We start from the raw sequence: 16,434 nt of genomic DNA, 5'->3' as shown, positions 1-16,434 counted from the left end.
TCAGGTGCTTGGGTCAACTATCGAGTGGAAATTTAGGAAGTGTAAATACTGGCAATTCTCCTGCTGATGCCAGACAGTTACCTTGTAGAAGTCATACCAGGCATACTGTAAAATTAGGAATTCCAAACACAGCAAGCCAGACCAGAGCGAGTCACATAGCAAGGAAAATATTTCCAAAGAAAAGAGTTCCAGTAGGTGCTTCAAATGCCAAATCAATATCAAAAACACAAAACCCATCCTCGTAAAAGTTCTTCTAGCAAGTCTAGTCACTTAAAAGAAAAGTGAGGTCTAGATTTCTTGGCAAGATTCACAAAACAATAAGCATCCATTTGTTTTATTTCTTAATCTGTCCTGGTGTTTTACATGGGACTTCTTTCTAGCGATGATCGCAGTGGTTTCAGTTTCGGGGGGCGGGGGATGCACTACCAGACTGCAGCAAGAATGTTATATGCTGCTGGGTGGCAAATTCTATGCTTTTGTCCAGAAGCAAAACACATCATCATCATCATCATCATCATCACCAACAACCTTTCACCTTGAACTCTCAGGAAAGATAACAATTCAAAAATATAGTATTAAAATCAGTTAAAACAAATTAGTTAAGGTGTCAAAGGAAAGGGTATTTTCTGCATTATTCTTCCAGCTACAAATGATTGAACCACTGAGCACAAGGTGTAGTTCTAATAGCCCTGCACCACCTCAAATATGTCAGAGATTTTTTTTTAAGTCCTCATATTAAAGTATCTCTGAGTTACCATGTCCAGCCTACCTAGCCTTCTCCTAATTCAAGGGTTAGTTCAGATTCTATGGTAGGACTCTGAATACTAGACACTGTGACTGCTGTGGCAAGTGAACCATTGTATGCACATGTGTATGTTCTACCTTTCGTACTCGCAGCCCATGCCTCCATAGTGCCAAAGAGTTGTGCATGGCAGCCTGGCAGAGCTAATGCACTGAACATCCTGAATAATATGGGAGCACACTTAGCTTCAAAGTGTGCCGTCACATCCTTTGCTGCAAGCCAGAATCTTGCACATTGGCAGAAATTAGGTACTATGTTAACATGTTACTTTTCTCTTAGAAAACCCCAATATTTTACTACACCCCATGGCACCGATTTTTACGTAGCAAGAAGAGACCAACAGATAGGTCACACTAGCGAAACCACCATTTTCTTTCCTTTTTTGTTTAGGAGGAGGAGAATGGACAATAACACATGGTTTGCATGAAGGTCTGAGGTTCAATCCCTGACATCTTCAGTTAATAGAAACTAGTAACAGGTGATAAGAAACATCTTTACTGAGAACACGGAGGGCTGCTGCCAGTCAGAATACACAATACTGAGCTAGATGGACAAATAGTCTGAGCTGGTAAAGGATCTCATGCTGCAAGCTATGAGTTAAAGAAAGTTGAAAACTACTGTCCTATGGTCCCCATAACACATAGTGCATGGACATATTTAAACTAGAGACGTCACTAAGCTGCATATAGAAAACAGTGTGTCATGCTTCAAATTTAACAAGCAAGTCTTTGCACACAATAGCTGCTGTATGTATGTCCATACACAATCCGATCTGGCAGGAGCCATGGGAATTACATCAGCTCTGCTCTTGGGGAATGTCTCCCCTGCTTCAGTGTACACAGAGATGGGTCCTCCAGAAAATACTTGTCAAATAAACATTAAGGGTATGTGGATGGGAGTTGCAATCCATCTGGAGGGTTACAGATGCTCCATACCTGCCTTAGGGCAGGAGAGAGACATGCTGGATTACATCTCCCTGGTACCACCTTGCCTGTGTGTGGGTGGGTGGGTGTGGGTGTGGGTGTATAAGCTTCATTTTGTCCTCCCTTTGAAACATTTAGCTGAACATTTAGCTGACGGGTAGCCAAAATGATGCCTTCCAGATGTTTTGGATGACAACTTCCTTCAGGCCTAGCCAGCACAACCGATGGTCAGGGATGATGGGAGCTGTAGCCCACAACACCTGAAGGCACCACACTGGCATCCCAGAACTAGCCAAATGAAACCAGGTAAGAAAGAAGGACAAGACTATTATAGCTTTGAAAGGTAATTTCAGTGGGTAGTTTTTAATCACCCACGCATGACAAATTGGAGCTGCCAAATTCTCTCTTCTGCAATGTAATTCAAAGTAGAGGACCTTTGTCCTTTGCACACAATCACCCTACTGAGCAAACATTAGAAGCAAGTCTCACACAATAATCTATAATTATGAGATGGCTTCCGAGTACACACAGCTGTCCCCAACTGCGCCAATGTCAGTCTGAGAGCAAGAGAAAAGAAGAGACTCGTATTGAGCCAGTAACAGCAAGAGTAACCATTTTAGTTGGTTAAAGAATTATTAGATAACGTCTAGGTTCTTGTATTTACTAGGAAACAACTCTTGACCACTAACTGTGGGACAGGATGCTATCACTGCACAATCACACAGAGTCACCATGCTACAAAGCTCCAGCATTGGAAATGCTCTGGGATTATGTCCAGAGCAGACTATGTTTCTAAAGCACAGATGGTATTTTGCAGAGGGTTTTTGTTTGGGGGGCGGAGGTGGAAGAGATAAAGAATTGGCCTAATTTATGAGATGTCTGTACAGAACCATTAATTTTAAGAGGATTTATAAAGACACTTTAAAAGTGAAATAAAAGAGGGTGCCTCTGAGTTGAAAATAATTTGAATTGTGCAATTAAATCCAACACATGCAGCTCACATGTGTGTATAGTTTGCATGGTTAGTAGCAGAAGCATTAACTCAGCACTGTACACATATGTCATAGCCATCATAATTTCACATGATAGAAAGGGAGGAATGCCACATTTAATACAGTAACGGCTTTCTACAGTTTTTATAAAGCACTTGTATTAAAAATAATTACGTTATAAAACATCTGCAGCCAGATCACAGTCCATTTTTAAACAATGCTTTAAAGCTCAGTGAAAATTATCAATACTAGAACTGCAGAGTATAATCAATGTTTTACTCCAGTACAGTGGTACCTTGGTTCTCGAACTTAATCCGTTCTGGGAGTCCGTTCGACTCCCAAAATCATTTGAAAACCATGGCATGGCTTCCAATTGGCTGCAGGAGCTTCCTGCACTCAAGCAGAAGCCGCGTAAGACATTCGGCTTCCGAAAAATGTTTGCAAACTTGAACACTTACTTCCGGGTTTGTGGTGTTCAGAAGCCAATTTGCTCGATGACTAAGCCATTCGGGAACCAAGGTACCACTGTACTCTAATTCTCATTTATCTGTGGGGTGGGGGTACAGAATCACCATCTTTAAAGTATGAATAGAAGAATGCTATGCCCCACCTCTGTTCTGGGAACGAAAGGTGCACTACTATTCCAATGACATGAGCTGAAAGCATTAACAGCTCATGTCCATTTTCTCTTTATGCCAACTTTTTGAAGGCCTGTTTTGAAGAAGCAGATCTACAGAAGCAGGTCTGGCTTGTTCTGCTCTGGGTTTTCCCAGGCCTAAGAAGAGAAGGCGGCTTGCCAGAAGATATAGTGTTGTTCTCAAAGTGGAGTATATGGTCAAGGACTTGGAGCCAAAATAATTTGCCAGTCACAGTGGGAGAGCCTGTCCAAAATCCCATTATGTTATAACTAGATGAAGCATAATTTGGTGGATTTTGTAAAAAAGGAGCAGGTAGTCTTTTCTTCGGGGGGGGGGAGCAAACCAGGAAGATTGAGAAATGGCAAGGAAGCTGCTTCAAAGTTAGAATATACATAATATATTGATAGATATAAATAACAAAGAATAAATATTGTGATAAGTAAGTGGGTTGCAGATTTAAATGAAGATATTCTGGAGGTAGTATGAGAATCCATGTGGGGGCAATACAGACATAATTCACCACGTGGAAATCTTTTAAAGTAATAGCAAGATAGTACATGACGCCATAGAGAATTAAAACGATTTATCTGGAGGAGAAAGCTGAATGCTGGCAATGTAACGCTGCATATTTGATGGAAAGGTCTGGTTCCACGAAAGCTTTCAATACTTATATTAAGATGTGGTGCTGTACCCTCTTAGAATTTAACTGGGATATATGGAAGGTGCTAGATCAGAAATTGAAAAAAAATGTATGGTTTACTGATAGCAGCAAAAATATTTGTGCAAGATTAGGAAAGAAACAGAAGTACAAAGAATAGTGGATTGGGAAAACTGAACATTTAGAGAGAAAGAGAACTTGGACATGTTTTGGACTTAATCTAGAGATAGTTCTTAATGGGAAATATTAAAGGTACTATGCCTTACCTTGTTATGGTTTACTGATATGGCATTGAGTCTGACTGTGAACGACAGATTCAAACCTACACACTCAGGCATGAAATGCAGCTCATTCATTCGAGTCATAGTCTCAGCCTGATCCACACAGCAGGGTTAATAAAAGATGGATGAAATGACAACTGCTATGGTTTCTTATGCTATTTACCTCTGGGTTTCATGCTACAGGCTAGGAGCCTTTTTTTCAAATCATCAGGGTTTCCAGGAAAGGGGAGGGGGAGATAGACAAAATGCCAATTATCCATTAGAATACCACTTAGTTAAATTGCAAAAATCAAGCATTCCAGCTTAGCTAGCCCATCAATGGAATTAATAAGAGTCACGTGCCAGATAAGCACAACAGCATTAGGGCAAGTCATTCCCAAAGACAAATAAGAGCTATTTGCCCAGGCTCTAATTGAGGTCTCTATACCTCTACACCCCCCTTAATATGCGCGTGCGCATGCACACACACATGCACACACACACAGAGGGAGGGAGGGAGGGAGTTTTGTAAAAAGTCAGACCATTAATGCATCTAGCACAGTAACTGACTGGCATGAGCATCTAAAACAGAGAATCGTCTTTTCTAGTATTCTGCCCAAGTACCTTCTAAACAGATACAGTGGTACCTCGGGTTAAGTACTTAATTCGTTCCGGTGGTCCGTTCTTAACCTGAAGCACCACTTTAGCTAATGGGGCCTCCTGCTGCCGCCGCGCCACCAGAGCACGATTTCTGTTCTCATCCTGAAGCAAAGTTCTTAACCTGAGGTACTATATCTGTGTTGGCGGAGTTTGTAACCTAAAGCATATGTAACCTGAAGCATATGTAACCCAAGGTACCACTGTATTGTGGTCAATTTCTTCCTGGGATAGGCAACATGGTGCCCTCTCAATGCTGCTGGATTACAACTCTGAATTAACTCCCCTGGGGGGGAAACTGTTCCACAGCGTGGGGCTACTCCTTGATCCATCACTGTTGCTTGAGGTCCAGGTGGCCTTGTTGACTAGGAGTGCCTGTTTCTAGCTGTTCAGCAGCTACTACCCTTTTGACAGATGTAGCTTCGCCACAGTGATCCATGCTCTGGTAACTTCCAGATTGGACTATTGCCATGCACTCTACACAGGGCTGCCCTTGAAGACAGTCTGGGAAGCTGCAACTTGTGCAGAATGCAGGAATAAAGCAGAAGTGGGCATTTCTGGCTGGACTCAGAATATACTGGTCTTAAAGCAACTGCTCTGGTACCAATTCACTACCAAGCCCAGTTTAAATTGTTGATTTTGGCATTCAAAATCCTAAGTGACTTGGGCCCCAAATATTTGAAGACTCCTCCTCCCATATCCACCTGCCTGGACTGATGGGAGGGCGCTGCTGGCAGTACCACCTCCTTGTGTGGTTTGTGGGCTGGTGGAGCATGGGGGCTTTTTCTCTGGTGGTCCCCAGGTTGTAAAATGTTATCTCCTCTGAGGTGCATCTTGTATAGTTTTCAGCATCAGATCAAGATGCCCCACTTTACGCAAGATTTTAAGACAGTGGATGTTTTCCCTTGTGCTGTCTTGCTTCACACCTGTTTCGCTGTTCTCGTTATGGTTTTCAATTAATTGTACTATTTTGATATGGCCTGCCCCGAGACCATTCAATGAAGAGAGGGCTAGAAGTATAAAAAATAAATATATAAAGTCATCCCTGACCATTGCTGTTGCCAGCTGGTGCTGAGGGCAGTTGCACTCCAAAACATCTGGATATTGCTACTTGGGACTAAGTCTCATTTAATTTAATGAGGCTCCCTTCTGAGTAGGCATTAACAGGATTTTATCGTGAACCTATTCTCCCATCCGACCCCACAGCTGCACTTTTATTCAGCCCTGCACAATACATTTTGCTGCCTGAGGTACAGGACAAGATTGCACTTCCACTTTCCATGTACAGAAACCACCTCGACTGGCAGCTGGAATTTTGCTTTAATCGCTGCAGCAAGATAACATCATCCACTGCACCTGAGGGCAACAGGCTAGTTCAGGGAGTACATGACAAACTACATAGCACACACAGCTCTGATCTTCATGGGAAGGGAATGCCCAGAGGTTCAGGAGGAATTCGTTACCTGAAGGGACTGCCTTCCTCTGCCTAATGGTAGAGCTGGCCCCGATTTCATTTCTGAGCCATGTCTGCACTGCATAGTGCACACAACAGAGTATAACTTGTATTTATACTTTTGACTGATTAGGAGAACTTACTAGTTAGAAATTTAGGCCAATAAAGATTATAGAGAACCTAATCTTAGGGTATCTGTGTCTGATGAATCTCTCACTCACACAGCAATTTCCCTAACAGCTAGTAAGAATGCAGCCATTAAGAAAACCTGGTGATGAGTCAAGATTGAATCCATGTGAGGGCAGGTGGGCCAGAACACATACAGCCAGGGTTCCTGTGCCTTTTTATAGTAGTATGCAAGATGACATTTTAGCAGGTGTAGGTTTTTTTACACTGGCACAATAAGCTGCATTTACTCTAAAACACCCCCCCTTAGATACAGCTAAAGGTACAGGAACCCCTTCAGGAGCACTAGACTAGGGAGGGATGGAGAAATGTGGTGATACACATGAGGGAATGGGCAATGCATGCACAAACTAAGCTTGCAAGTTCAGTTATACCATTACTATTCCTCCAGAAATAACCACGAACAATCCCTGGATTGAGACAGGGTCAGGTTAGAGTGATTCTACCTTAGCAAGAAGAACATGAAACTAGATGGTCTTCAGATAGCTTCCAATGCAATGCAAAACTGCAACACAGAAAGCCTGCTTTTTCTGCATTTAGTATTTGTAAAACATTTCCCCATCAACTAGAGAGGGCAGAGAGAGGCACATTTTCTGCTGAAATATACAACAGCAAAAATGTGCAAGCAACATTTTGCCTACTCAGTTACTAAATATTTTAAATACTCCCTTTCCTGCTAAATGAAATCCATTAAACACCCCCAACATTTCACACAGCAGGCAATAAAAGAGCAATTGTTAAGAAACATTTTCAGCTTTGTAGACATGATGCTACATATGGAACAAGCATGGTTTCTTACCTGATTTCCTTTTTGAGGATCCATAATCCCTGAAAAAAAGGCAACAACAGATAGACATGGTTAGGTCTTGAAGCACAGGGGAGAAAAAAGGTAGAGCCCACTTGCTCAGAAGCACGTTGTGGGCTTCCCCTCTTTTAAACTGGAGCCTGGGACCACAAGGCATTGACACACACACCCAGCCGGTGATGCACCCTCTCTTGATCAGCAGCAGCTGGTGCTTCTGCAGCAGAGCCTAACAAGCCCATGTGATCCACTAGAAAGAGCCGACCATCCACTCAAGGGAGGGGGAGAGCATATCAATTCTCCCTTCTTTAAATCAAGCTTCAGATAGAGCCGTTACTGGCTTAACCCTTTATTGTTTTCATCCAGCACAGAGGCACAAGCATGCCGGCTACTCCTAGCAAGGTTACCGCATTTGCTTCATTAAATGATACTGTGTGACGCTTGCAGTACTATGGTTTCAAAAAAGCAGTTTGCCATCTGCATACCCCTGCAGCTTCTTCTAGTTATCTCTGCCTAACACTTGTCTGTGCAAAAGAACAGTAGAAATGCCTGGCTTCTTTCACATAAGGAGAATAAATGCTGTTTTCTCACTTGGACTGGTTCTTTTGATTATGGGGCTGACAAGCTTTCTTTATTTCTAGAAAATATTTTATTAACTTGTACATTCACATAGATAGCTGTTAAAGGAGAAGCTCTTGCATTTCCAAAGCATGATTTTCCCACCATCACCACAATCATATGCATGCTTACTTAGAAGTAAATCCCAATAAGTTCAATGGGGACTAACTCTCAAGTAGGTGTGCATAGGATTTCAGCCATAAACGTGAGAAAACGCACATTTTCCAATAGCCATTTCAATAAATTGCCCATCTATTAGTACAATCTTTTCCCTACTAGAAATGAATAACAACCTGGTGTTCCCCAAATGCTGCTGGACTCCCAACTTCTAGTAGCCCCAGCCAGAATGGCCAACAGTCAGGATTATGGAAGTTGGAGTTCAACATCTGGAAGGCCACAGGTTCCCCACCTCTACTTTAAGTGAAGCAGCTCTCCAAAGTCATAAATGACAATAAAGGCATTTCATGAAAACATACAAATAGGAAATTGGTTAAAGCATTTAAATAATGATTTAGAACCTGTTCCCCACCTCTTGAAGCTACTGACCATTCATAGGTGATTGGGGGGAACTAAAGAGAGAACAGAATACAATGTAGGGGTGTAAACAATACTGTGAGCAGAATACCCAGTGGTACCAATGCTTCTCTTTGGGGACACAACCCCTGACTACTTATCCCCTTCCTTCTGGAGCTCTGAAATTGTTAAAATTGAGACGTTTGTAATGTTTCTAGCATTCTGACCCCTTTCCCTCTTTCGCGAGACAAATAAACCAATGAAATAAAAGTAATTAGTATCCTATTCATTTACTAAGCTAAATCGTTGCATTGTGGAGCCCTCTTCAACATGAATCTGTTCCTTCACAATCCGGGTCAACTTTTTCCATAGACTTAGAATGCCTCTCATTGTGATGGTATATTAAGTACAAGAGCCCAAAATTCCTTGCCTCCAGCAAAAACAGGGCTTGAGGAAGGCCAAAATTTCTGAAATTCTCTCTGTTCAAGCAGAGTAGACAGAAAGAAGGGCCCTGTGTTGAGGAGAAGGGGCTGCACAGACTTGAAGCAATACTGTGATGGTATTAGAAGAAGCTACAGTCTAGTTCTACACGTTTACTCAGGAAGACTTCCCATTCTTCAATGGACTAATACCTATACCCATTATATATGGCATAAGTGCTTCTCAGCTTGCAAATCCCAATACAGTCGTACCTTGGATCCCAAATGTCTTGGTACTCGTCCATTTTGGCTCCCGAATGCCACAAACCCAGAAGTAAGCATTCCAGTTTGCGAACGTTCTTTGGAAACTGAATGTCCGATGGGGCTTCCACGGCTTCTAGTTGGAAGCTGCACTTGGTTTCCGAACGTTTTGGAAGTCAAATGGAATGTGAATGTGGCCTAATTCTATCCTTCATCTATCAGTGCCATCTCTGGGCAGGATGCATTCTCCTCCTTCCTGCTGTTACCACGCCCCATTTGCTTACCCTCTTTCTCTGGACCCAATCCCTACTATCAGTTAGAGGGAAAGGGAAAGATAAGTAAGTGGAAGCTGGTGCTGTTTGTCCTTGCTCCTGTCACTGCTCTCTTCCTTAGCCTGGTAAAATCAGAGTGACAGAAAGGACAACCATCAGGGCCAGGAACAAGGGGAACTAAATTCACAAGGACCCAAAAGAGGACATAAAGAAGGGTCCAAACAGGCACAAAATGAATGAATAATTGGTGATGGAGTCAAGAGGATGACATGCAAATCCATTGAATGGGATAATATGTGTGTGTGAAGCTACTGTTTTGTCCTGAATGCTTTGCCTTTGAAATTATTCAACTTTCCCTGATGAAAGATGAACCTTGAGTTTGATGAGTTCATCAGTGCATTCGGATATAATATATGGCAGTGCAGCACCAGGAAAAGACCCATGCCTCATGGGGAAAGCAGTGACTATGGAATAACAAAACAGGAGGCTTCAGAGGGCAGGAACAATCAATTAAAACCACATGACCTTCCCCAGAAAAGGTCATCCAGACTGGGATATGCAACACTGATGTTTATTGCTGGCTTTTTCCTGGAAAGTTAAAGGACAAAATAGATATTGCTTAAGAATCATATCCCCCATCTGGTTCTGCTTTGCCTTGTTTATCCCTTCAGTTTGTGAACTTTTGCACAAGAGACAGAATATTTACCTCACAAAGGACCTGCCCCATAAAGCAGCCTGGACCGCCTGCAGTCCAGTCTTTGAGATACATCTTGCATCAGATCAAATTTAAATTTCTCCCATTGTGAAGTTTTCGTTGAGGGTATCTTTTTATAGAATGTAAATAAAGACAAACAGAACTGGAGAAGTTTAAAAAGCACAGTGAGGAACAACAAAAAGGTGAGTCATTATTATTTTGAAATATTCATAGTAGAAATGTCTGCAAGTTGCAAAATAATGCTCATTGCATAAATCATTTAAATGCTTTTAACATAGCTGGGGTTTCATAGATTCATGACATTACACTACAAGTTTAAGCTTGCTTCACACCCATTGATTGCATAGGTGCTACCCAATGCCCCCCCCGACCTCTCTGAACTCACTCAACTCAGGGGAAGAGCGAAGGTAAAATTCGACCAAAAGAGATCCAAAATATACACATTTTTACAAGCAATTTTCTTCAAAATAATGCATTTTTGTGTTGTTTTCATTAATATACATTTCTTTGATCACATTACCTCAAAATATGCATTTTTTGGTAAGCATTTTTGGCAGGATAACTGCATTGCAAAATTTGGAGAAGTGAGAATTTGGAAGCATGGCACTGTTTCATTCCTTGTGTTATTTCAGAAAGTATGAATTTGGTAGCCTTTGCTTCAAATACGAACTGGGGGGGGGGAGATTCTCACCCATCCCTAGATCAAAGCAGGAATCAGTGTTTGAATGGTGTAGCCAGATTTTTTAAACCGTTTGTTCTCACTGGTAGAAGGGTGTGCACACTTGGGCACCACTTCAGGCAGTAAAATGTCTTGGGCCAGCAGTAGTCAAAAACCTTGACCAGCACTAGCTGTAGGTTTTTAGATCACTTTCATGATGAAAAGATAGAATTGTGGTTCTAAAATAGCTGCCTTTTTAGTGCTGAGTTCTAAACCCACTCACACACATGCTCTGGGATGATTAATATTTTTGTGGTTTTTGATTAGCTAAGGTCCCTTGTTCATAATTTCAAAGGCAGTCTTGATTTATCAGGTTTCCTAGCACTATAACACCAGGGGCCCATTTCCCTCTGAAATGGCACAATGATTTTTTGCAATACATAATTACTGGGATTATCCTATATCCTACAAGATGTGGGTGAGAGAGAAATGAAGCCAATTGTCAAGGTTTACAGTCTCCATTTTTCTTCTCAACAGTCATACAGTCTCTCTCTTGATATACTGTTAGTATTAGCGATGTCCCTTTGATCTTGTGCATTTACTGCTCATTTTTCTGAGCTATACTACTCCAGAAAGAAGCTGTAGTGTTGGCACTCAATCATTTCTTTATATAAGTTGTTGCCTGATTTAATTTAACACGTGCTTCCTGGTCATATTCTATTTGAAGTTACAAAAGGAAACACAAAGACAACTCCTTATCCAACATGGCTAAAAGCAGAGTTCATGCACATCAAAATAGATCCTATAAAACTACATACAGTTGTGGGGAAAACACCAGAACAGACTTCCTAGAGGTCGGGCACTACCAGCTTTGATACAGCTTTTGCATAAAAGGCTTTGTTTTCATAGTTCTATCAGGCTATAAGATGCAATCCAGACCAGTTCTCATAAGTATTAAACATGTCAGGACATATGTTGGCATGCTCCAGTATGTGTTAAGCTTATACCAGAGGCCTCCCATAACCTGTTTGGCAGTAATCCTATGAGATGGCTATCAGGCACTTCACTTTTTATGTATAGTTATGCATATCCATCTGAGAAAACACCTTTTCAAATGGACGTCTTTCTAACTTTCTGAACAAAAAATGCCACCTGCGTTTTGCTAGCAGCTTTCCTGGAGATGTGACTTTCTTAGCACTAAGTAGCTACTTTATATTCAACATATTTCACCTGTTATTTCCATAGATATAAAGTCCCCATGTCCCATATGTGTCTTGGTTAGGAATAGAGTACTCTTGCCTAGTGGTGGTAGACTTCAGATTTGTAGGAGCTGCTTTTATTTTTTATTTTTTTATTTTTACTAGCAGCCAAAGATCCACCAACCAGAGCCTGGTACAAAAGACATACACTGAATGAAAGAATTCTGAAGCCAGGAATTTATTCTGAGTGCCCTTCCATGCAACAGTCCACTTCTGGTATCCCAAGCTTTCTGCATTTCAGCAATATGATTTAGGGTGGTGATAGGAGGGGGTCATTTTGCATATCAAAAATCCTTACCTATCTACTGCAAATTATCATGAGATCTACCTTAGGCCCACTCCTGCTCTTGCTCATACATGACCGCTCTATGCTGTTCTAAAGCTGCTAGATCCATAAGACTGAAAACTTGCATCTCTCTCCATAAGCATAACTATGGACTACAATGATAAATCATGAATTGATTTATTCTCTCCTTTGCTTCTTGGATTAGAAACAACGGACTCTTAAATTCCCCCAAAACTGAAATTTAACTAAAGAAGAGAGCTCAATATCCACTGGGAGACACAGCTGCCTTGTTCAGAAAATCAAAAGACTGGGACATGAGTCTTGGTTCAGATGTAACACTAAATCATAGGCTGGCACTCAAGGAATGAGCTGGGCTAGTCTTTGCACACGACACCCCCTTCTCTCTCCTCCTCTGGCACAGCCAGCCAGGAACTTTCACCTTTACAATAATCAGAATTTCTCATTATGTCCACATTGATCCTGGCTTATTTCAATAAACCATAGTTGAATCTTACCTCAGTTTGTCTTGTTGAATGTAACAACAAACTATGATTAGTTGAACATGGTAGAAGATAGTTCTAACACGTATACAATTTACATTAAAAACCCTTAATGCCACAAAATAAGTCACACAGAGAACATTTCCTGCATGTAAAAAATTAGTGCCTAAGGGAGAAAGCTAATTCAGAACGCTTTTCCCTGTCATGCCTGCATCACCCTGCAGCCTGAAGCAGTGCAGGACACACAAGGATTATAGGCAATAGAAACACCATATGATCATGTCAAATGAGTCAAAGAAATCGCAAAGTAACTGCGGGGAAAACCAGTTAAATTAAAAACAAAAACCAACACATCATTGAGTAGGAGCCTACATTCTTCTGTGTAAATGCTTATAATGCATATAAATTACCAGCATCCAGAGCGGGGTCTTGGCTTCCCCTGTGTATTCGATTCAGCATTTTAGGCTCCAAACTGTCTTCTGGACAGTGATTTAGAATGGAAAAGCTTTTATCTAATTGTGAAACAGGATTCTTGCCAGACACCTCTAATGGATGAGATATACAGCAGGGCCTGCTGCCTTGTCATTGCTTTATTTCCTCCTGTTTGGTGAAACGGGGGAGGGGGACACTTCTCCATTCAACCTCCCTGACTCTGCTTTTCACCACGTAGCAAATGGCCCTCACTTAATGGCCTTAGTGGTTTTCAATTTGACAGGCAATTGCTTACAATGAGGAGTGCATACATGTGCACACTTTACTTGTTACTCAAAGCACCTTCATGGTTCCTCTTCTGAATGAGTCCCAGGAGTATAACACTGGATTAGAGCCCCGGCTGTAGTAACTGTAACCGGACATCAAACACAGGCCTGTGGCTTTATTGTCTAGATAGGTAAGGATTAACCTCAATCTTTGTTCAGCCTGACACAAAGACAATTCAGGGCATTTTCACACATATGGCTTTACAACACTTCCTGCTTCGATCCATTTGCAATGTAAACAACACAGGCAATTTGTAGAAAAGCAGAGCCAACAGATGGATGTCACTGACAACCAGAAGGAGGGGCGGAATTGGTTCTTCTCATTGTCATCAACATAATGATGCTGCATTTGTGCTTCTGGTTAAGTACTGTCCCTCTTTTCTAACTGATATTGATATTTTTCTATTAAAACGGGAAAACACTTTATTTCCTTCCTCAAAGATCACATTAGATCCTGTGTGCACTTCAAGTTTCCAAATGGCTCTACCTGAAGACACAAATTTCTGTGGTTGTTGTGCAGCTGTTGTGGCAATAAGTCTTATCCTCCCAGTTCCTCCTATCATTTTACTTTTCTGTTTCTTATGGAGAGTCACTCAAGGGTGCAGAAGAGTGATGGACCCTTATTCATAAGGATGAAAGGGATCTTGGCATACTTACTGAACTAGTTTGCTCTACACAGTAGATCTAACTTAGTGAGACCGTGAGAAGATTTGTTCTTCGCTCCAGCTTGTGGTAAGAGAGGTGAGAGCTTAACCACGATTCCCTGTTCCACCAAGATGCTAAGCCAAGCCTTGGTTTAGTTCAAGGAGCATGACAGTAAATAGGACCAGGGAGGAGCAAAGTGGCTGTGAGCTCATCTCCAGCAGCCCACATGTTCACACAGTTTTGCTAAACCAAAGTTTGGCCTACCATGCCATCTAAACCAACCTGTTGTCTGCATGGCCTAAAAGGGGTAAGCATAATCTTTAGAAAATTTACCAGCTGTAACCACCCTCATGCCTTACTCCCCGCAATTTTTAAAAAGGAGGAGTGATGAACGATTAAAAATGAATAATAATGCAAAATATTGGAAATTTAAAAACACATGCATTTTTTAATACTCTCATAACTAACATATCTTGAGATCCGAGTGTGCCAAATAGGCTCACAACACATTTTACACTGGTATTGCTTAAAAGGCAAACTTCATGGGCAGTCATTTGTGGCAAGCAGCTCCCATGTGGTTAAAGCTGGTTTCAAAGTGTGCTCAATCAGTGCTCAATCATACTCCTGGCGTTTGTAACCCCAAGGAAAACCCCCTGAAAAAGATGAGAGTTGCTGGTTTGGTTCACATCAGTCCAAACCACATAGGAGTTGCTTCACAGATGGAAATCTCTGCCCTCTAAGCAACAACTCCGTTGCAGAGAAACATAGGAAGCAAGCCAAAGAAAGCCAAGGAGGCCACAAGGACTTCCAGCAACCATCTTTCAGCACCTTACCTCTTGTGCCACTAGCTCTCTAGTCTCTCAGCAAGCCAGGCAAATTAGGCTCTGTGGGTTTGAGGACACCATCTAGCCTACCCCCCACCCCCACCCTGTCACATTAAGATTACCTCATGCAAACTCTTCTCATCAAGCAGCTATAAAAGACAGCCTCACCTAAACATAACCTTGCATCCGAACACCAGCCTGTTTTCAAGCAATTGGTTTACCTCTAGGTCTGTGGAACCAGGTCTGCTTGAGACAGAATCCTTCCCCCCGCCCCCCACAACTGCAGGCTCTCTTTGAGCTTGGCTGACAAAAGATGAATCAGATTCCGCTTCTCTTAGGTACACTGATAACAATGCCATAGCCTAGCAATCCACCCACTAGGTCTGAACAACCCACTTTGGAGCCCCAAACCACGATGTGTAAGTCAGGGATATCTGGCACCCTGGAATGACTTCACATTGTGGATCTGTTGAATGCTTGTGTTGATTCTATGTTTGCATAGATTCTCCTCTGCAAGAAATAAAAGGGCAGCTGCTGCCTCCAGGGAAATAGCTGAGTTTGGAGTCTTTATGTTATGGAAGAAATCATGTTCATCGTGCAGCTCTCCCCTTGTGTTTCTCATTCTTGAAGGTCTGAAAACAGTTTCTCTCGGACTGAGTTGCTTTTAGTGGCATATTTTCCATGCTCCCTTCAGGAACATAACAATAGTTTGCTTTGTAAATTACTGGGGGAGGAAAACAATACAGCCCAAAGATTTTATAGAGATGGGAAGACAATTATACCTTTTATGCTGGTTGGCCTGAGAAAACAGGAGGTGGAAGGTGTAAAGAAAAACAACTAAAAGCCTTGTCCACAAGTCTTTCACGTATCTGCTGAGATAAGGTCCATAACTCAGGGGTTAGAGAAGCTGTTTTAATTGCACAAGGTCTCAACTTCAAGAGAGACCTGAAATCTCAGAAAGCCACTGCCAGTCAGTGGAGACAATACTGAGCTTGATGGACCAATGGTCTGACTCAGTGCATGGCAGATTCATGTCCCTATAACCTGAAGTAAGGAACCACATCCAGAAAAGTGTCCAGTCACAACTCCTGACTAAGAAGTTGGCTGTGGTTATGCATTAACCACAATGTAGGGATGATGTTTCCATGACATGAGCAAGGCGTCTGCTCTGCCCTGGACTGCTTTTCAGCCATGTGGACAATGCACATAATTTATGTATTTTCTTTCTTTTATCATAATGCAAAATCTGTCTGTTTCTGTGTCAGGTTTTTCCTTGCCATTACACAAAAAGCTACTATTAAAAACACTCAACCATTTCATTTATTTATTTTTTTT

At 41.8% G+C, this 16,434-nt stretch overlaps 1 protein-coding gene and 1 long non-coding RNA gene across 24 annotated transcripts in view; one reads left to right on the top strand and one right to left on the bottom strand.

Annotated features, from left to right (window-relative positions):
• The window catches only part of SH3PXD2A (SH3 and PX domains 2A), a 259,240-nt gene that overhangs the window by 91,644 nt on the left and 151,162 nt on the right, over positions 1–16,434 (bottom strand). For 10 of the 11 annotated variants that reach the window (XM_081863403.1, XM_081863404.1, XM_081863407.1 and 7 more), the window contains one exon: positions 7,369–7,397. In XM_081863403.1, the coding sequence (XP_081719529.1) occupies positions 7,369–7,397 (29 nt within the window). Of the gene's footprint in view, positions 1–7,368; positions 7,538–16,434 lie in introns of those variants that run through there. The other variant, XM_081863399.1, reaches the window with a different exon arrangement.
• Positions 10,181–16,434, top strand: part of LOC309342672 — a 37,677-nt gene continuing 31,423 nt past the window's right edge. For all 13 annotated transcript variants that reach the window (XR_014156958.1, XR_014156959.1, XR_014156960.1 and 10 more), the window contains exon 1: positions 10,181–10,351. This is a non-coding gene — a long non-coding RNA (uncharacterized lncRNA). The remainder of the gene's footprint in view (positions 10,352–16,434) is intronic.

This window comes from Podarcis erhardii (assembly GCF_964252035.2).
Source record: "Podarcis erhardii genome assembly, chromosome: 5".
NCBI classification, from domain to species: Eukaryota; Metazoa; Chordata; class Lepidosauria; order Squamata; family Lacertidae; genus Podarcis; species Podarcis erhardii.
Note: the sequence above shows the minus strand (reverse complement) of the source record. Positions and strands in the feature narration are given on the sequence as shown.